At 43.0% G+C, this 20,675-nt stretch overlaps 3 protein-coding genes across 6 annotated transcripts in view; 2 read left to right on the top strand and 1 right to left on the bottom strand.

The window, feature by feature from the left end:
* The first annotated feature begins 188 nt into the window (after positions 1 to 188).
* Positions 189 to 6,941, top strand: LOC129833917 (suppressor of SWI4 1 homolog). Its single transcript, XM_055898742.1, has 13 exons — positions 189 to 354; positions 642 to 812; positions 947 to 1,048; positions 1,542 to 1,592; positions 1,778 to 1,948; positions 2,146 to 2,222; positions 2,446 to 2,553; positions 2,789 to 2,912; positions 3,216 to 3,294; positions 3,486 to 3,615; positions 3,698 to 3,858; positions 3,981 to 4,447; positions 5,657 to 6,941. The coding sequence occupies exons 1-13, from the start codon at positions 340 to 342 to the stop codon at positions 6,677 to 6,679; spliced, it is 2,679 nt and encodes an 892-aa protein (XP_055754717.1). The 5' UTR covers positions 189 to 339; the 3' UTR covers positions 6,680 to 6,941.
* Positions 6,942 to 9,391: 2,450 nt separating this feature from the next.
* Positions 9,392 to 13,946, top strand: LOC129833162 (eukaryotic translation initiation factor 3 subunit G). The gene is made up of 10 exons (XM_055897515.1): positions 9,392 to 9,476; positions 9,567 to 9,613; positions 10,149 to 10,237; positions 10,370 to 10,429; positions 12,301 to 12,405; positions 12,601 to 12,793; positions 12,870 to 12,989; positions 13,272 to 13,408; positions 13,605 to 13,711; positions 13,849 to 13,946. The coding sequence occupies exons 1-10, from the start codon at positions 9,454 to 9,456 to the stop codon at positions 13,862 to 13,864; spliced, it is 897 nt and encodes a 298-aa protein (XP_055753490.1). The 5' UTR covers positions 9,392 to 9,453; the 3' UTR covers positions 13,865 to 13,946.
* Positions 13,947 to 14,201: 255 nt separating this feature from the next.
* LOC129833144 (DNA (cytosine-5)-methyltransferase 1-like) overlaps positions 14,202 to 20,675 on the bottom strand; it is a 75,682-nt gene continuing 69,208 nt past the window's right edge. For all 4 annotated transcript variants that reach the window (XM_055897472.1, XM_055897473.1, XM_055897474.1 and 1 more), the window contains 14 exons: positions 19,037 to 19,216; positions 18,088 to 18,312; positions 17,693 to 17,885; positions 17,469 to 17,559; positions 17,194 to 17,328; positions 16,756 to 17,038; positions 16,495 to 16,636; positions 16,191 to 16,357; positions 15,913 to 16,090; positions 15,509 to 15,704; positions 15,103 to 15,266; positions 14,799 to 14,915; positions 14,610 to 14,703; positions 14,202 to 14,470 (listed from right to left, as the gene is read on the bottom strand). In XM_055897472.1, the coding sequence (XP_055753447.1) occupies positions 14,415 to 14,470; positions 14,610 to 14,703; positions 14,799 to 14,915; positions 15,103 to 15,266; positions 15,509 to 15,704; positions 15,913 to 16,090; positions 16,191 to 16,357; positions 16,495 to 16,636; positions 16,756 to 17,038; positions 17,194 to 17,328; positions 17,469 to 17,559; positions 17,693 to 17,885; positions 18,088 to 18,312; positions 19,037 to 19,216 (2,221 nt within the window). In that variant the 3' untranslated portion in view covers positions 14,202 to 14,414. The remainder of the gene's footprint in view (positions 14,471 to 14,609; positions 14,704 to 14,798; positions 14,916 to 15,102; positions 15,267 to 15,508; positions 15,705 to 15,912; positions 16,091 to 16,190; positions 16,358 to 16,494; positions 16,637 to 16,755; positions 17,039 to 17,193; positions 17,329 to 17,468; positions 17,560 to 17,692; positions 17,886 to 18,087; positions 18,313 to 19,036; positions 19,217 to 20,675) is intronic.

The raw sequence follows: 20,675 nt of genomic DNA, 5'->3' as shown, positions 1-20,675 counted from the left end.
TGTAATTACACTGTAATAAGGACCCCTTAAAATTAAGTTTTACCTTTTAGACTTAATCTTGCAAATGTTTTTTAAATTCCTCTAGCAACACCAGGTTGGTTGCCAAATACACATGCTGGAAGGTGAGAACAAAAGTTTGGTTGGGCATTTGAATAAGACGAACGTTTTTCGATGTGACACCGCGCCGGCGCAGTGAGATCCACGTGGTTGAAAAGCAGTATCTGATTGAAATGGAGGACACGAAGAGGGACAGCGGAATTTGCTCGATCTTGACATTCGCATAGCTAGGTTCATCAGCGACGTTATATAATAGTATTTTGTCAAAATTAAACTGCCAGTATGGGGAAGTCCAAGGTAAGCGTTTAAGTAGTTGTTGGCTAACGTTAGCTATAGTGTATAGTTATTGACACGATTCAGATTATTGTAAACTGAATATAACGTTACTGGTAATTATATTGAAGATTGTCTCATCGGCATGTGGATGTGTAGCTAGGTGGATAAAATGATGTTTTTATGAGAATATCTGAACAATGATTAAACTTTGTAACTGATTACATCCACAACGGCTACAGTACTGGCGTTAGCTCGTAACGTAGCGAAGTATCTTGGCCAGCAAAACTAACGTGTTAATTCAATTTCAGACCAAAAACCAGAAGAAGTCACGTTTGAGTGCGAACCATGTGGCGGAAGAGGTGTTCTGTGCGGTCCCTCACTCCTTCGTGTTTCACCGTGGCCAAGTCGGCAAGAATGTCGGTCAGCTAGTGGAGGACATGCGGCGCGTCATGGAGCCCTTCACTGCAGAATCCCTTAGGGTCCGTTTGTTCATGTCATGAAACTCTAAACTAGTATTTATAACTGACTTGAATCAGAGTGAGTCTATACATACAAGTGCGTCTTGTGCTCATAATGAATTGCATTTGATGGCTTGCCTGCGTGTGATTGACAGGTGAGGAAGAAGAATGTGCTGAAGGACTTTGTGGCTGTAGCAGGACCACTGGGAGTGACACACTTCATGATCTTCACCAAGACGCCCAGTAGTGTCAACATGGTAAATAAGTCTAATAACACCAGGGGTGTATTAATCTCTGAAACAACCGTGGAGGGACGTACTTGAATTTGTCCAGTAGAAACTCTTGTTTTTCTTGTCGGGAAAGGTACTTTTTTTTTTTTGTACATGTTTGGAGTAAACTATTTATTTTTGCAACAGAATCGGCATAATGAATACACTCCTGTTGCGTTACTGTTCCATGAGGGGCTAACAGTCCCTATTTTTACAGCTGCTCTCTAAACCCTTGGCCTTTCAAAGGGAATATCTTTATGATTTATCACTATTGATCAATGAGGTATATGCTGTGTCAGCCACCTTCTTAGCTATTCCAATTGCTGGTGCAGATGATGAGTTATGAGAATATCTGAATTCATGATTAAGATGTTTTATCACTGATGCATCAATATCTATCTACAGCTGTTAGATAGACAGCTGTTTACCAGATCCTAATGGCAAATGAGTGAGTGTTTGAGAATGTTTTTTCTCCTTCCAGAGGCTTGCTCGGCTGCCCAAAGGCCCTATGCTCCATTTCCGGGTGACCAAAGTGAGTACACAAACCCAAATGACTTACTGGGAGAAATGGGCTCAAAGGATGACAGATTTTGACGTGACTGTTCGGTGATATATGTTCAAAGTAAACGCACTGATGAGCCCCAATACCAGCAACAAGCAAATATAGGGTTTTGGGCTTCAATTGCTTTTCCTGAATATGTTCTTTCTCATTTTCAGTACTCCCTTATTAAAGATGTGGTCTCGTCACTGAAGAGGCACAGAATGCACGAACAGCAGTTTGCGCATCATGCACTGCTGGTCCTCAATAACTTTGGCTCGGAGGGCATGCATGTCAAACTTATGGCCACCATGTTCCAAAACATGTTCCCTTCCATCAATGTGCACAAGGTATGTCAAAGGCAGCAGTACCTGGATTTTTGCTGGATTGAGGATTTGTGAAATATGATGATAGTATAGTCTTCTGATTATCTGTGACGATCACACAAAAGTAAACGCTTTCTGATATCCCACAATCCTTTTATCCTCTATTATTATATTGATGAGAATTAGGTTAGTATGCATTTGAACAGATTTGCTTCTTGTAGGTAGCCCTCAACGCCATAAAGAGATGTGTTTTGGTGAACTACGATCCAGTGTCTCAAGAAATTGAATTCCGCCATTAGTAAGTATACAAGCTGTTTTGTGCACTCGTTTTAATTCAAGGTGGCTGTATAGGAAGACTGCTTGGGCTCAGAGGATGACAGATTGTGAATTGACTGTTTAGTGATGTATATTCAAAGTAAACGCACTGATGCGCCCATCGTGCAGAACCCCCCCCCCCCTCCAGCTGACTAAATGGTTCAGTCCACACTCAACCTTGTCCTTCTCCCTGTCCCCCTCTGCAGCAGCCTGAAAGTAGTCCCTGTGGGCATGAGTAAAGGCGTGAAGAAGCTGATGCAGGAAAAGTTCCCCAACATGAGCAAGTTTGAGGACATCAGTGAGCTGCTGATGAAGTAAGAGCCCTGTCTGTTATAGTCCTAGCAGACTGCAGAGTATCTCCTGCTGTACTTGATCTATCTGGTCTATCTGCATGTGTTTGGGTTCTCAATATTGCTTTGATGAATTTGTGCTGTTTCATAATGTTATTTGGGTGATACTACCATGTTGGCTGTGAAGTGATCTACCTACAAAGTAATTCTGATTTGGCCAGCTGTTATGTGTTCTCTTACCCTGCTAACTTTCTTTCAGAGGGGCTAATCTTTCAGAAAGTGAAGCAGAGCTAGATGGAGATCACAACATAACGGAACTGCCACAGATCTACTCCGGGCGTGGTAACATGGCGTCTCAACAGAGCGCTGTGAGACTGACTGAGGTGATTACCATGGTGACTTATTGGTTGATCTTAATGATATTACATTGTAACCAGTGTTTCAATAGAATTGTCTACGCCTGTGTTGGCAGTGACTATAAATGTTAGGTTTATAGCATCAGCTTGTCTTGTCATTTTCTGTCCATGGGGTGTACATGATGAAAAGATATCTATGATTACCTGTGATATTTCACAAAAGTAAACGCTTACTGACACATCCTGATGCCTTCAGCAGTTGATCCTACTGATGAGACATTGTAAGCAGTTCTGGTAGGTTTTTACAGCATCGGTTGGTTTTCTCTTCAGATTGGCCCACGCATCACCATGCAGCTGGTGAAGATCGAGGAGGGAATGGGAGAGGGGAACATACTCTACCATGCAGTCAGTAAGTATACCTGTCAGCTTCCTGTTGATTTAGATGTCTGGGATGTACATGATGAAAATGTCACTATGATTGCCTGTGATATTTCAACAACAAAAAAGTAAACGCTTACTGACACATCCACTGAGAATGGGTGTTTCTGTTGATTGGTCGTGGTGAAATGCTGATACAGGCCCTCAATGTATTTTCTGAAGTCGCCAAGACTGAGGAAGAGCTTCAGGAGATCCTGGTCCGAAAAGAGGCGCAGATGAAAGAAAAGCAGGAACGGAAGAAAAAACAAGAGCATGATGTTGCCCAAAAGAAAGCGTTACGGGAGGAGAACAAGTGAGTGTTATAGCACATTGTAACTGCTAGTCATTCCACCTGCGTTGGAGTGGAACAGTGATGTTTGTTTCTGTAACGTCAGGAAAAGAAGCATGGCGGGCATCAAGAGGAAGCGCCAGGAGGAGGAAGAGCATGACCCTGAAGTGGAGGATCCTGGGAACCAGGATAACAGGCCTCCGGTTGTTGAATCTGACGACGAGGCAGAGTACTACAGACAGGCTGTAGGGGAGGAGCCAGACGAAGGTATGTACTCTTTCAATACTGAACCAAGTTTCTATAGTTTGTGTTTTGTTGTACTATATTTTTGTGCTACTTTGACAGACAAAAGCACCTTCTATATTTATTTTTCTCCCTCCCCCATCTAGATATGTTCCCTGCAGCCAAGAGGAGGCAAAGACCTGAAAGGCCCTCAGGAGGACCCTTCAAGAAGAGGAAACCGTTCTCTGGCAATGACAGGGAAAGCAAATATGGTTCCAAGCCACCTCATAGGTCTGGTCCAGGAGGGAAACCCAGAGACCGAATGGGGGGTGACAGAGACAGGAAAGAGGGAAAGAAATTTGGGGATGGAGGCAAATCTTTTGGAAAGATGTCACCGGGGGGCAAGAGGTTTGGAGGAAAGAAATTTGGGGATGGGGGCAAACGGTTTGGAGGGAAGACATTTGGTGATAGGGATAAAAGATTTGGAGGGAAGTTTGAGGGGGGCAGTAAATTTGGGGGAAAGAAATTTGGGGGTGATGGGGGTTCTAAGTTTAAGGGCAAACCTCGTCCTGGTGGTTTCAAGAAGGGTCCGGGAGGGGCGAAGGGAGGCTTCAAACAGAGGAAGGGGAAGAGCTGAGCGTCATACCCTTCGAAAGCCTGGACTGATGCACTCTGAGCGCTCTACCCTAGTAGAACACCAGATGGCAGTATTGACTCACTATTGTGGTCTGCGGTTTCTGATCACCATGAACAGAAATGTATTCCTTCATGATAGGACTTCGTTATTGCTACAAGTCAGCTGGAGGACTGGATGAAAATGCAATGATGTCATTTTGTACCTTGTGAACATGTTTATATAAATGTTATAAGCATTGGAAAATAAATTGCTGGATGCAAAGTACAGCTCAATTGTGTGTAGCCTTTTTTTCTTGGGGCTGACTCGTGTCGTCTCTGCCACATGCTTTCACCTCAAAGTGTGAGCGTTAACTGGAGCCGAGGCTGGTGAACATGAGACTTGAGTTGTGACATTTTTATTTTGTGCTGTGCTACAAATAGAACAAGGGGCAGGCAGTGTTGGTCACACTTCTTGAAAATGTCTACAAAGTGGTTGATTTGTGAGGGATTCAGAAAGGGAAGTGACAGCTTTAAATCTTTGTACATGCAACTAACCAATCGTTGGAAGTTCTACTGGTCTCTGAACATCTACCCCAGGAAATGTAGCCTTATCTGTCTGTCAATGAGTAAGTACTAATCTGTCTTTATTCTGAGGTCATTGCCATCATACATTTAAATATCTGTAAAGTGTAAGGACAAACATTTTGTAAATGTGGGATGTTTATAATTGACCGTCTGTTTTTGAATACTGGTGCATACTTCAGGTTTTTGTGTCTGTTGAATAGACTGGAGAAGTCACATCAGAAACGGTCTTGTGGCTTTTCTTAAAGAAAATTTGTAGTTAACATGTGTATGGCTCCATGGGATGTTTTGGACAGACATTCTGTTGGTTTAAGATTTACGCCACCTTGGTCCATGGTATTTTCAATTATAATTTGCTAACCATTGCACAACATTAGTATGGAGAACTGCAGTGTTTTTATTTATTTTTGACCACAGATGTATATTTCTGATAAGACAACAGCTCTGATAAGAGATAAGACAACCACTATCAATTTATTACATGTATTGTGACAGAATGATACTGATTGATGTTATGAACTGATGTATTGGCTGTCACAATGCCAAGTTCCCCTTAGGGGATGAGGATGAACTGCATAAAATAATGGTTCTCCACTTCAGAATATAATGAATATCTTTATCCTTTTTCTTCCACACAGATTAACAAATACCACTTTTGGGAGCCAGTTTGCACAGCCTTTTCCCCTCCTATTTTCTAATCTCCCACAGAAGTCAATACACAACAAACATGATGGATCACAACTCTTCTTGTCATGGTGACAAGTTCCAAGTGCAGTTATTGCCTTCAATGTACGGTGTTGAGTTCTGCGTGGCGTTAGTTGGTAACCTGTTTGCCCTGAGGCTCCTGGCGACCAGGGATAGGAACAGCTGGCACACTGGTGTGGTGCTGTCCTGTAACCTGGCCATCAGTGACCTGCTCTATGTCCTCACCCTGCCGCTGCTCATAGTCTACTACATGCAGGACAAGAACTGGCTGTTTGGGATTGCGGTCTGTAAGATAGAACGCTTCCTCTTCACCTGCAACCTGTATGTTAGCATCTACTTCATCATGTGTATCAGTGTGAACCGCTATGTGGCCATTGTGTACCCCTTCTTCAGCCGGAACCATGTGAACCCCGCCAAAGCCAAGGCTGCCAGTGTCATCATCTGGATCTTTGTGACAGCCATCTCCTCTCCTGTGTTGAAGTTTGCCTCCACATGTCCAGAGGGAAGCAACAAAACCTGTTGTGTATCCTACTCCTATTGCACCAACAGTGATGCAGTTGCGTACTCTCACTTGTTTTACAAAGTCTTTCTGTCTGTGGTTGGGTGTTTTATTCCCTTCCTGGTCACATTTGCATCATACTGCGCAGTGTTGAGGGTGGTGTGGAGGAATGTGAATATAACCTCCCTGGAGAAACGGAAGGTGGCCCTGATGGTGTTTGCAGTGGTTGTGCTGTATGCCATTTCCTTTGTGCCTTATCACCTCCTCCAGAGCTACTATTTCTACCAGAAGGTTCACAAACTTGGCTCTGTCTGCGACTGGGTGTACAAGGCCTACCAAGTGTCCAAGGGACTGGCGACACTGAACATGTGCATCCATCCACTGCTCTACATGGCTGTGTTTGATAACATCAGAGTGGCCTGCTGTGGAAGGAGCTCAGCAGATATGGCATTGAATAATACATGAATAAAAGTAATACTCTCTGCTCTTTGGATGCTTGCACTTATGGTGTTTCTGATAAGCAAGTGTTACACACAGTTGATGACTTATCTGTAAATAACTGCAGCTCTATGCACTTCCAATGTTTCTGATGTAAGATGTTTTTGATGGTCAAGTTTCTTTTCAATGAAGTCTAAACTATGCTCTCTTCTATATTCATTATTACAGTATCGGATAATGGAAATTGAACACATTAAAAATAGCTATTTCAAATGTAGCTACATTCCTACATTGCTTACAGTTTTCACTTGATGAGCTTACAGAACAGGAGAAAAACATGAACACCAAAAGCACAGGATAAAAAGTTATAACTATATATAATATATAATTATTATATATTATAACTTCAAAAAAATTATGTTAGGCTTTTTTCAGGCAATTGTGCATTCTTATGTGCCAGATGTTAAAACTACAAACAATTATAAATGGCCTATTCGCAAGATTGACTTGTTATTTCAATAGGCATAGGCTACTGACTAAAATCTGAGTTTAAAGTTGCAATTCAACTTTGCCATTGTTTGCTGAGCTAGATGCAGGTAGCCCATAGCCCCTGAAAGGCCAACATCTAATTTCAGGGAAAAGTCCACAATGAAACTGACATTAAATGTGGAGAATGATACATACGCGATAGAGCTGTGACCATGATCACAATTGTAAACTTCCAATTTAATTAACTAAACATGGCTATTAAGAATTGCATAATAACACAAGGCTACAACAAAAAACGCAGTTATATTTGTTACATCTATTTGCCAGCTCCAGGGAGGCTACACAAGTGGCACAAATTGATTTGCAATGACTCCAGTGAAATCGTAATTTCGACAAATTTATTGTACTGTGTCAAATGGTAGGCTACAGTAGCCTAGAATGGCATAGCAATTAATAGTCTACTTGAGGGCCAACATATGTAAATGTGGAATATGGAAATTTGAAATGGAATTTATGGGGTAACAGTCTTCTATGAAACTGACATTAAATGTGGAGAATGATAGGTAACATTTGCATATGTTGGTCATCAAGTAGGCTATTAATTTCTATGCCATTCTAGGCTACTCTAGAACTGAGCATGAGTAAAACCCTTCGCTTGATACGGTTATCCATAAGAAAAGTCGACATTTGAATGCAGTTTACTTTAATCCACCTCTGGGCGAATTTATCTAAAGAGCTCTAGAGCACATAAAGTAATTTTCCGATGCTTTGTCGCCATTATATCAGTTCTAGTGCATTAATATGTTTTATGGAAAACATGTTAAATAGCCTACCTACAACTGATAAAAGTTGTCACGATGCTGCACTGTCTCCTTGACTCAGCAGTACGGGATCAATATCATGCCAAATGTATTGTGAACATACAGCATGCATTTTGTATTTGTGTATCATGATCTGTACAAATAAGTACCAATCCACAAATGTACATCACCAATCCACAAATGTAAATCACTATCCACAAATGCAATTCATTATCCACAAACAAACACCTTTTGATTTGTATTTGTAAATCAATATCTTGCATTAGAATGTTGACAGATATGGCAAACCTGCAACTCCATATTTGGAAGCGCTAAGGTCACCTGACTTTTGGCAGGGATTTGACAACAAGAAAAATACAAAAAGTTCTCACATGTAGAAAGCGATTTGTAGTACCCCTAGAAAGCGATGGTGGTTACGTACTATAATTTCTGCAGCCTTGTAAGGCAGGCATCAACATGGCTGAACGAGAGGCTGCCAGCGATTTATAGAAATTGATTTCTACGGATACAAACCTTTTTTCTACAAATACAAATCGCTTTTAATGGTGTCATTGTCCTGTTGAAAACAAATGATAGTCCCACTAAGCACAAACCAGATGGGATGGCGTATCGCTGCAGAATGCTGTGGTAGCCATGCTGGTTAAGTGTGCCTTGAATTCTAAATAAATCACTGACAGTGTCACCAGCAAAGCACCCCACACCATCACACCTCCTCCTCCATGCTTCACGGTGGGAACCACACATGCAGAGATCATCCGTTCACCTACTCTGCGTCTCAAAGACACAGCGGTTGAAACCGGGTTAGAGTAGTTGTTATATGCTGAGGCAATGAAGAAAGTAGAGGAAGATGGGTCAAGGGGGAGGGATCCTGAGAGGAGTGGTGTAAGTAGTAGATCTGTACCAGTACAGAGGGATAGGCCAACAAGTGATATATGTTTCAGTAAGATTGTATTTCTAGCAATTATAGCAATGGTTATCAACTGAACTGCAGTGATGTAATGTAAATCGCATAAAATTGAGGTTGTGGTGGCAGCTGCAGAGAGGTTTTTTTGTTGTGCGAGACTTGACGTCAGAAGTTACAGTGTGTTAAGTGGTGGTGTCTCATCCTTTCAGGCTGTTGGCCTGAGGTAGGACTAAATATATTTAAAAAGTGGAGCAGGGTGGTGGTTTATTTTTATATTGTTTATTATTATATACTTTTTTTGTGAAGTGTAGGTTTAGATGGTAGGGTATTTGTTGGTTTAAAAACAAATTCAAGCAATGTATAAGGTAGTTATACTCCAGACTAGTATGTGGCGGTAATACAACATTAATTGTTTACCAACCGCCGTTAAACCTCATCGAATAAGATTTTGTGCACTATCGTTTCAGTTGCATTAAGTAGCCTCCGTACCCGTTGGTGGCGCTCTAGTTATCCTATTTGGTCAGCTTTTCAGTTTGTGTCGTTCGTGTATCTTTCCTTGTTCTCTGGCCGCTGCGCGCACAGACAGAATGCCGTCGATTGAATACGACGAGTGAGTTCTTCAATACAAATATGATGATTATCGTATATAAATATCATGTGTTTGAATTCTCAAATTCTGTGTGTTAATCCTTCTTTTTAGTTCCAAGCCCAGCTGGGCCGATCAGGTTGAAGAGGAGGGAGACGAAGGTAAGAAGCTGGCTAACATTAGCTTGCTAGCATTGACATTAACTTGCTAGCTAAACCAGGCGATTTCCACGTGTATTTTTCTTCCATTATAGTCGTTAGTTTATCTGTCACACTTTTTAGCCTCTTTTTAGCCTCTTTCTCTTTTTAGCCTCTCTCTCACACATTTTTGTGATTTGTCAGGGAGAAGACTACCCCCCCGTAACGTTAGTTGGCTAGTTAGTAACTAACCTTGGTAGCTAACTAACGTTAGTCTGTCAGGAAAATAAAGTATTGTAATGAAACAGCAAAGAGCAGGTCTCGAACCCTCGACCTAGCCCGAAGTCCGGCGCGCTATCGACTGTGCCGCAAAAGCATGCTCAAGCGGCAGAGTCGATTTCCGTGCTTATAAACCCAGGGTCGTTACAGTATACTCGTTATGCTGTAGTTGGATTGCCTTAGTTGGTGGTAGGCAGCTAACGTTCCACTAACAATATCGATGTATCGATGTTATTGTTAACTATCAGGACCTCTTGTGTGTTGTCATCCCCACCACCAGGTACCCTACCCCCTCCAAAAGAAACCGTCAAAGGAAATATCAAAACCATCACGGAATACAAGATCGATGAGGATGGAAAGAAGTTCAAGGTACTTTTTGTTTTAATGCTCATCCAAATAGGAGAGTGAGATTATTGATTCCTTCCAACAAAGTCTACTGCCCCTGATGTCTGAATCAGATGTAACTAACCAAGAAATTAACATTTGTCATTTGTGTTATAGATTATTCGCACCTTCAAGATTGAGACTAGGAAGGCCTCCAAAGCTGTTGCCAGGAGAAAGGTCAGTGTTTTCTTTGGGAATTTAGCACAATCTTGACCTGTTGCTCAACACCTCAGTATTGAGTTTGATGGGATTGTATGTTAACCCTTTACACTCGTACCTGTATATGGATGGGAAATGGCAGATTTGGAGGCAGTGGCTGTACAATAACATGCTATGCACGAAGTCAGAGCTCAGGGTCTCCTCACAGCTTTGTATGGGTTTTGACTGACAGCTGTTCTGAACTTGAGCACTGTGTGACAAGAAGTTGCTCCCATCAATCCCGCTAATTGGGTAACTTTATAATTGTTTTGTCTGAGTGAGGTAAATGCTGTAAATTACGAGGCTCTATGTGTTTTGAAAGATGAGACGTTAAGGATTATTATAAATACCACTGATGTCATACAAGCAAGCCAAACACACATTAGTCCAAATGGGCACTTCACATATCCTTAGACTCATGTAATATACACTGTCAACATCTATGATCACTATGTTTGATATACAGTTACAAGATGACATGGTGTGATACCCCCCCATACTGAACAGAAATCTAATTTTATTTGTCACATGCACCAAATACAACAGGTGTAGTAGACCTTACAGTGAAATGCTTACTTACAAGCCCTTAACCAACAATGCAGTTTTAAGAAAAAAGAAATATAACAAATAATTAAGGAGCAACAATAAAATAACAGTAGCGAGGCCATATACAGGGGGTTCTAGTACAGTCAATGTACAGGGGCACCGGTTAGTCGAGGTAATATGTAGGTAGAGGTAAAGTGACTATGCATAGATAATAAACAGAGTAGCAGCAGCTTAAAAATGGGGGGTGGGGTAGGGATAATGCAAATAGTCAGGGTAGCCATTTGATTAACTGTTCAGGAGTCTTATGGCTGGGGGTAGAAGCTGTTAAGAAGCCTTTTTGACCTAGACTTGACGCTCCGGTACCGCTTATCGTGCGATATCAGAGAGAACAGTCTATGACTAGGGTGGCTGGATCCCTTGGCAATTTTTGGGGCCTTCCTCTGACACATCCAGACAATTGCCATGGGCTCCAACCACCCTAGTCATAGACTGTTCTCTCTGCTACCGCACGGCAGGCGGTACCGGAGCACCAAGTCTAGGTCAAAAGGGCTTCTTAACAGCTTTACCTGAGTTTGTTTGTTGGGTATTGTGAAGAAGATTTGCATCTGAATGCACTCATGACACCAAAATTACGATCGGCTTCTCTGAATTGCCTTGTGAAAGCCTAACATTAAGATTATATTTGATCATTTAGCTAGTCATGTTGGCAATAGAGCAAGCTTTCAAATGATGCCCATCTGACCCAGATTGTGATTTATAATGGATCGTTTTTGTATTGCGTAAACAGTAATTGGGTAACGGCAGGGATGCAGGGCGGTGTTCCAAACAAAATAACTGCCTGTGCTTCCTCTAGTTCCTCAACGGCACAGATAGGAGAGCTCAAAAATGCACCTTATAGTTGAAGAATCTTCTTTGAGTCGTAAAATTGCATTAAAATTGCTTAGGAACTGTTCACACTTTAGAGAGGTGTGGCCACTTGAAAACACCAGTTAGTCCTCACTCAAACCCTCGTCATGCTTTTGTTGCACCTACCCCAAATTTTCCACACATTCTTTGTTACTGGATCTATCCAGAAAATGTTCAGATTTCATTATCAACAAATGCGTCAAAAAGTACAGTAAATTTCAAATGCACAAAATCAACAGTGTAATGTTTGGATTCAGTTGCTGCCATGGTCATGCATATCCTTATTCACATTTCAATTTAGCCCTATCCATATAGGCCAATTCCCACAAGTGTAAGGGGTTAAAATGTGAAGGTATTTTGATTTGACTTAACATTGCTTTTCTATCCCCGCCAATCAGAACTGGAAGAAGTTTGGCAACTCAGAGTATGACCCACCAGGTCCCAATGTTGCTGATACCACAGTCAGTGATGATGTCTTTATGGTGTTCATCTCTAGCAAAGAGGTGAGGAGCCACTGAGAGAGGCTGATCTAGTATTGTTTTCTTTGAGCCATCAGAGATCTCCTGGGAAATAACTGCCTCTTCGTATCTTCAGTCGTAACAATCCACCAGTTCATTAGTTTTTATATGATCCTAGTTTGTCACCTTTTAGTTCTGGTATAAATCAGTTATATGTAATAACCTCAACCCTTCTCTCAGGACCTGAATGCCCAAGATGTGGAAGAGGACCCCATGAACAAGCTGAAGGGACAGAAGATAGTGTCCTGTCGAATCTGTAAAGGAGACCATTGGACCACCCGCTGCCCCTACAAGGACACTCTGGGTCCCATGCAGAAGGAGCTGGCCGAGCAGCTGGGCCTGTCCACTGGAGACCCGACAAAGGCTGCCGGGGGTATTGTCATGTAAATGTACACAGTCATGATTGGTTAAATGGACATCACTTCTGAATATTTTTTTAACTGTTTCAGACGAGCCTGAGCCTGCCGCACCAGCTGCAGGGAGCAAAACGGGGAAGTATGTGCCCCCCAGCCTGAGGGACGGCAGCACACGTAGAGGAGAGTCCATGCAACCCAATCGCCGTGGTGCATGTACGTATGCTTTGACCCTTCCGCTGTTTTCTAGAATTTTTTTATTTAACTAGGTAAGTCAATCAAGAACAAATTCTTATTTACAATGACGGCGAAGCCCTATTGGATGTGATAATAAGGGGCATACTAGTCTATAGACCTTAACACCGTAATCTCGTTTGAGAAGTATCTTGATGTCTGGACAACACTCATCCCAGTTCAGTCAGAGATATTTAAAACAACATTTCTAACAAAGCCAGGCATTTTGGTAAGATGCCTAAAAGTGTGTCTATCCGTCCACAGCTGATGACAACGCCACCATCCGTGTGACCAACCTGTCTGAGGACACACGCGAGACGGATCTGCAGGAGCTCTTCAGGCCGTTCGGCTCCATCTCCAGGATCTACCTGGCCAAGGACAAAAACACAGGCCAGTCCAAGGTGAGAGTAGTAGAAGTTCAAATAGTTACTAGTTTAGAAGTAGTGTATGCATAACCATTAACTTGCTTGTGCAGGGTAAAAAAAAGTAATTGAAAGTTGTGGGCGCATTTACAGGTCTTTCAGAAGTTCAAATGGTTGTCGTGTTTGGTTTATTCTGTAATTGTTTGCCTTCTAACGGCCTCTGTTTGTCCTTCAGGGCTTTGCCTTTATCAGTTTCCACCGCAGGGAGGATGCAGCCAGAGCCATCGCAGGAGTGTCAGGATTTGGATACGATCATCTTATCCTCAATGTGGAATGGGCCAAGTGAGTATTGTTTTAGATTCATGTCAGATGGAGCACTCATGAACTAATAGATTTCATATGCATTGAAAGCCTAATCAGTGGCTTCACTAAATTGCATCAGATTTGTTTTGATCCAACCATCTTTTCTCCCCTCCCAGACCATCAAACAACTGAGATGGAGATGACATTTCAGGAGGAATGCCAGATTTTGTTCATGTAATAAGATGTGGCTCTGAATAAAGACTTGTCATTCTGACTGCGTATCACTTGTTTGTAGGAAAATCGTCTACAGAACCTTAATTCAATTTGGGGGGGGTGGAGAGAAGCAGAACAGAGGGTTATGACTGGGGGGAACCACTTATCACTGATAACATTTGTCATTAACAGGGCATGAGAGCCTGGTATTGGTAGTAAATGGGGCACTAATTGTCCCATAGAATGCTTAAATTCAAGCGTCACCAGTTACTGTATGCACAGATTTTTGCTGCCAAGACAAAATGTGAGAGGGAACTGCCATTTAATAAGAGCTTTATTTGAAATATTACAACATATAAAAACTACATACAATTTATTTTCACTTTCCAAACACGGTTAAAATCACATTTAGAAAATCATAAACATGGAATGGTACTGCAGACTGGCCAGCTCATTTAAAAAATGTGGGCTTCAGGATCTCCGGGGAATTTGATTCTCAGTGGAAAGGGGATTGGAATAGGGCCAGGCACTAGTCCGAGACCTCCATCTTCTCCTGCTTTAGGTTCTCTTCCTGCTTCCCGTTCTCTGATGGAGGAAAATGGCATTCATAGTATGGATACTGATGACATGCTTCCCATCCACATTAATGCCACTATCAGTATTTCATCAAAATGCCTAATGAGCAGCAGTAACTACCACAGAATGCACTTTGAGCAGGCCTAACCTTTCTCGTTCTCCTCCTTGATCCGCTCTAAGACACACTTCTTGATCTCTAGTCCAATGGCTCTGGAGAGTGGTGGAGGAACAGCGTTACCAACCTGAGGGGGGGGGACAAAAACAAAGTGTCACTCCAAGGAATTTTCTAGGAGGGGATTGCATTCCTGATGGAGAACAGAGAGACCCAGTCCAGTACCTGTCTGTGTTTGTCCAGAACATTTCCGAAGAAGCGGTAGGTATCAGGGAAGCCCTGAGAGCGCGCACACTCTCTCACACTGACCACTCTGTGCTGCTCTGGATGCAGGACTCGACCCTGAAACATGACGGGACATTTAGTACCAAAAGCATCCAACATTGCAGGAGAGAGACCAATACATTTCTGTAGACAAGTATTTACAACAAACTACAACCACTGTACATGTTATTACATGGCTGTGTCCTGAGGTGAAATGGTCCTAGCCATTCAATTCTGCTAGAACTGGTACAGTATTAGATTTTACCTGCTTGCCCATGGGCTCAGGGTTGGTAACGGTGGTGCTGAAGAAGCCGTCCCACTCCAGCCTGCCATAGAGGCCGGCCCAGTGGTTGTGGCGGTTCCCCGTGTGAGGCAAACACCAGGGGATCAGAGTGTTGAACTGCCTGTCAGCAGGGTCACAGGGCACCCCTAGAGGACAGGATGGCAAGCAGAACATGTCTACAGACAGCATTACAACAACCCCTTGGATTTGCCATCTGAACTAAAAAAGTGCGTTAAAAATGAACAGGTTATGAACACGCCAAGCACCCACTGTTTTAGCCAAGAGGCTAAACTGATTAGGTTACTATTGTATTTAAAATGGGGGAAAAATGAAATCCAGTAAGCATTTAATAACATTTGTATGGCCTACATCCATAAAAATGGAGTACCTCCTGAACATGTACAAACGCCCCTCAGTGCTCCAGAGCTGCTGCGGCCATTCTTCTTGTCTGGGTGGGTGTAGCGGAGCTTCTTGGATGAGGTCCCGTCTCTCAGCCGGACCTCCATGTTGGGCAGGTCCCTCCAGTCAGAGCCAGGCGCCAGGGGGATGTGCCTCATACGGGCTGCTACAAGGGCACTCAAGTCCTGGAAACCAAAGAGGGACTTAGTTGGTTTCAGGGAATGCTATTGCCCACCCATCCTCTTGACAGTTCTCATTTAACCAATGTCCAAGCATTACAGGCACAACAAATCTGCTCCTGTAAAAACCAAACAGTTTTTCACTAAGCTGCACTGAGGCCTAATAGCTGACTAAAGCATCCAAGAGACTCCAAAGACCGAGCCGCAGCTGTACCTTGCAGATGTGGTCTTTGAGGATGGGCTGGTACTGTGTGCCTCTGATCTTCCTCTGGAACCAGGACTGGGGCTCTCCGTTGTAGGAGATCTCCAGAGCAGACGCTCCGTTGCGGATCTCTGGCAGGTCAGACATGGTGTCCCTGACTGTGATAGTCCTGTACACACCGCCATTACCTCTGAAACAGGAAGGAACAATCAGAAACTAGACACAGCCCTTATCATTCACATCACAAGCCATACAACCACACGCTTTTACATTGACTGGTGGCTGGTTACCGTGTGACGTTGCTGAAATATTTCTTGTCGTCCACCACCACGTTGAGAGAGCATGCCCGGGGAGCGAACACATGCAGGGGCTCTGGGTAGCGAGGAAGCTTCTCCCCAGGCGCGGCCGCCAGGATGATGGCCCTGCGCCGCGTCTGAGCCACGCCGTACTGCCCAGCCTGGGAGGAGTGGACAGCAGAGGTCAGGCTTAAGCATATCCCATATGAATGACTTTCACAATAACTAAAAACATTGCAGACTATTGGATTCATCATTCAGAAACAAACATGCCAGCTTAAGTTCACTAATAACTCACCTGAAGGACTCCGAATGTGCACTGATAGCCCATGCGGACAAGACAGCGGAGAGTCAGTTTCAGGACCATGGAGCTTTTGAAGGAGACAAAGTTCCTCACGTTCTCAAGCAGGAAGAACTTGGGTCTGTAGTAGTCGCAGTAACTATAAGAGGAGACTACACGTTAGGGGAAAGTATATAACTACACAGCAACCACTTAGACAGATCAATAATGTACTCATACATATGTTTGTATGGAAATGTGCAAATCTGTTTAACTGACCTGAGATAAGACACCACCAGAGAGTTTTTGAATTTGGAGTAGGTTCTGGAGTTGAAGCGGTTCATGCCGCTGAAGCCTTGACAGGGAGGGCCTCCACACAGCATCTCCACGTCTCCCTTCTGGGGCAGCCGCTGGCCCAGGGAGTTGGTCTTCTCTCCAGACATCACCAGCTTTAGCAGCACATTGCAGTCCTCTGTAAACACTGTGGTGCCCGGGTTGTTCAGTCTGAATGCCTGGGCTGCTGGGTCCCACATCTCAATGGCCCACAGAGTCTCAGCGATACCTGACAGGTAGGAGCAACAACAAATTGCAGTCACTATGTGGCCTGATTAACACTTAACTCTTGTAAGAAATTCTACCTGTATATTAAAAAAGTTCCCTTGTGGTCACCCACAACTTAGACATTTCCCAAGCTGTTGAAGTGAAGAAACTACTAACCAGCTTGGTGGAAGCCTTCAGAGAGCCCACCGCAGCCAGAGAAAACATCCAGGGTACGCAGCTTGGGCACCTTGGGGTCCTGAGGCTCCTGGTCTGGAGGCTCCTGAGCAGAAGACGACTTCCCTTTGCCTTTACCTGGAGGGCAGGGGGTTTGGAGCCACAGTTACAACAGTAGTCAGAGAAGCCTCAATACAAGCCTAAACCTCTAATAGGCAAGAGAACATTTCAAAAGGAGAGAACTATGTGACTGGCAATAAGTAGAGGAGAGTAGTTACCTTTGCCCTTCCCTTTCCCCTTGCCCTTGTTCACAGCAGAGCGGGCATGGTTGGGTGGGTCCTCAAAGCTCTTGGACTTAGCATTATAAGCCTTTGGGTGAGAAGGAAACTGATATTACCATCTTGAGCAAACTTCCTCGAATGAGCATCTCAGCTACTTAGCATGCAATATTAATATGGGAAGTTAAAGTTGCTCAATTGCTTCTCATCTAGTCCAGCCTCACCTCAAGGAAGTAGAATCGGTCAGGTCCGCCTGAGGAGAAGTCCTGAACTGTCTCATTCAGGTCCTCTCCGTACTCCACACGACACCGGCCCAGCACCTCCGACATGTTGACTGTCACTTCCTCGTCACTCCAGTACAACTGGTTGATGTCTGTGTGGTAACCTGCCTTCACCCCCTTGTGAGTGTTCTCAGGCCTGAGAGGGTGAACATTAAGAGTAAAGTAAAACCACAGAAGACAAAGTTAGACATGCATATATTGGCACCAGTTCAACTCCCCTACAGCGAAGAGATGCATTTTAGGCTGACATTCTCATTGTACAAAAGTTACTAAATTTGGCATGGATCCAAGGGGTCCTTCTTTGCAGTTCTACCATGACATTTGACTTGGGTGCTCACCTGTAGAACTTGTACAAGCGCAGTTTGACTTCAGACACGTCAGCCTTCCCGTTGCTGCGTCTGTGGCAGAAGATCTCCTTGATGCGTCCCACTCTGAAGGGCTCAGGGGCATCCAGGTTGGAGCCCTTGATGTAGTCTGAATGCTTCCTGTAGTACTCTGGGTACAACTCCTCATCCACGTCCTCCTTCCTGTGAGGACGCTTCACTGGACTGGCTGCCTTCACACTGAGCACAAAATAAAAGAATGTTATGGTAAGGGGAGATATGTTTTTTCTTAAAAAGCTGATGTTGAATTCACCAACACTAGGATTTCCCTAGTTGTCCCCAATGAAGACCATGCCTAAGGCAGTGGTATTGAAACTTTCAGCAGGGACCCCATTTTGCACCAGAATCTCTTGGGATCCACCCCTCCAAATCTAATGACCTTAAACTCAATACATTTAAATTTACATAAAATTACCTTCATAAGATTTATCCCTTAACAGATCTTTCCCAAAAACATTTGTATACTGTCCCATACAATAAAAAGTACTCTTAATTTGTTCCCATAATTTGTGTTGTCGCGACCCCACCGCGACTTTGAATATCACTGATGTAAGAGAATCAACAAGGGGCTTTGCATCCTATGAAAAGCATGAACGTGGAAGGTGTTCCACGATGTGCTAGCGGAGCCAAACTAAAATGACATGGAGTTGCATTCTTTTCCAGAGAATGCATAGAGTTATTTATGCCTTTTATACCAAGGCTATAATTGAACACATTTGCCACTAGAAATGTTTTCAACATCCACTGAAGTAGATAGCAAGTTAACAAGATCACTACATTAGTTGCATTGGTGACTAAACAAACAGACTTGCTAGTTTAGCAAACCAAACCTAGCTTACCAATCAGAAACAAGTATTCAACAATGCCATGTATAAACGTCAGTATTCCTGGATGTTCCACTCACCTGAAGTTGTATGCGTCAGGGGGCAGGTAGCAGCTGTCTCCCACCTTGAACTGCTCTCCCTTCAGGCAGGCCAGAGCATATAATGCCTTGGAGTCGTGGTCCTCGTCCTTTATGGGTTCAAACACCCGAGGAGTCTCCTGTTCTTCCCTCTCCTCAGCCCTACTACAGCTGGCACAGAAGCTGAAATACAGGAGACACGGTAACCCAAGACCAACTTATTAATCCTTCTATCAAATGTCAAACACTTAAAAGGTTCATAGACATTGCAAAGTAAAATTCAAGGACTTTCAAGCACTGAATTGTAATTTGAAGACCTCAATCTGTATTAAATTGCAGTATAGAAGAAAAACAGCATTACCACTTGACAAGCCTTTCCAAAGGCACTATACATTGGAATTCAACATTTTGCCATTTGAGATAGGGTATTGTATCATGTTTCTCAAACAAAAAAACCACCCAAAATGTCCCTTTGTATTGCAAGCCAAGGTCAAGACAACCTTTGATGTCAAAATAACCATACATGGTTGTAACTAGAGGTCAACCGATTATTGGAGGACCAAAAAAAGCCAATACCGATTAATCGGACGATTTTTTAAATTTGTAATAATGACAATTACAACAATACTGAATGAACACATATTTTAACTTAATATAATACATCCATAAAATAAATTGCCTCAAATAAATGAAACCTGTTCAATTATGAAAGCTGGTGGTTCCTTTTAACATGAGTCTTCAATATTCCCAGGTAAGAAGTTTTAGGTTGTAGTTATTATAGGACTATTTCTATCTATACCATTTGTATTTCATATACCTTTGATTATTGGATGTACTTATAGGCACTTTAGTATTGCCAGTGTAACAGTATAGCTTCCATCCCTCTCCTCGCTCTTACCTGGGCTCGAACCAGGAACACAATGACAACAGCCACCCTCGAAGCAGCGTTACCCATGCAGAGCAAGAGGAACAACTACTCCAAGTCTCAGAGCAAGTGACGTTTGAAACGCTATTAGCGCGCACCCCGCTAACTAGCTAGCCATTTCACATCGGTTACACCAGCCTAATCTCGGGAGTTGATAGGCTTAAAGTCATAAACAGCGCAATGCTTGAAGCACAACGAAGAGCTGCTGGCAAAACGCACGAAAGTGCTGTTTGAATGAATGCTTACGAGCCTGCTGCTGCCTACCACCACTCAGTCAGACTGCACTATCAAATCATAGACTTAGTTATAACATAATAACACAGAAATACGAGCCTTAGGTCATTAATATGGTCGAATCCGGACACTATCATCTCGAAAACAAGACGTTTATTCTTTCAGTGAAATACAGAACCGTTCCATATTTTATCTAACAGGTGGCATCCATAAGTCTAAATATTCCTGTTACATTGCACAACCTTCAATGTTATGTCATAATTACGTAAAATTATGGCAAATTAGGCAGCCCAAACTGTTGCATATACACTGACCTTGCGTGCAAGAGAAGTGACACAATTTCACCTGGTTAATATTGCCTGCTAACCTGGATTTATATTTGCTAAATATGCAGGTTTAAAAATATATACTTCTGTGTATTGATTTTAAGAAAGGCATTGATGTTTATGGTTAGGTACACATTGGAGTAACGATACGCACCGC

The sequence above is a fragment of the Salvelinus fontinalis genome, chromosome 34 (assembly GCF_029448725.1).
Source record: "Salvelinus fontinalis isolate EN_2023a chromosome 34, ASM2944872v1, whole genome shotgun sequence".
Lineage (NCBI taxonomy): Eukaryota > Metazoa > Chordata > Actinopteri > Salmoniformes > Salmonidae > Salvelinus > Salvelinus fontinalis.
Note: the sequence above shows the minus strand (reverse complement) of the source record. Positions and strands in the feature narration are given on the sequence as shown.

What these genes read in the sequence shown, in the direction of transcription:
- LOC129833917 (XM_055898742.1), top strand. An exon ending in AGGGGAGGAGCCAGACGAAG is followed by an intron (nt 3,859 to 3,980) that starts GTATGTACTCTT and finishes TCCCCCATCTAG; the next exon opens with ATATGTTCCCTGCAGCCAAG. An exon ending in AACAGAGGAAGGGGAAGAGC is followed by an intron (nt 4,448 to 5,656) that starts TGAGCGTCATAC and finishes ACAGATTAACAA; the next exon opens with ATACCACTTTTGGGAGCCAG.
- LOC129833162 (XM_055897515.1), top strand. Translation starts at nt 9,454, where the DNA reads ATGCCGTCGATTGAATACGACGA. An exon ending in AAGCTGTTGCCAGGAGAAAG is followed by an intron (nt 10,430 to 12,300) that starts GTCAGTGTTTTC and finishes CCCGCCAATCAG; the next exon opens with AACTGGAAGAAGTTTGGCAA. An exon ending in TGTTCATCTCTAGCAAAGAG is followed by an intron (nt 12,406 to 12,600) that starts GTGAGGAGCCAC and finishes CCCTTCTCTCAG; the next exon opens with GACCTGAATGCCCAAGATGT.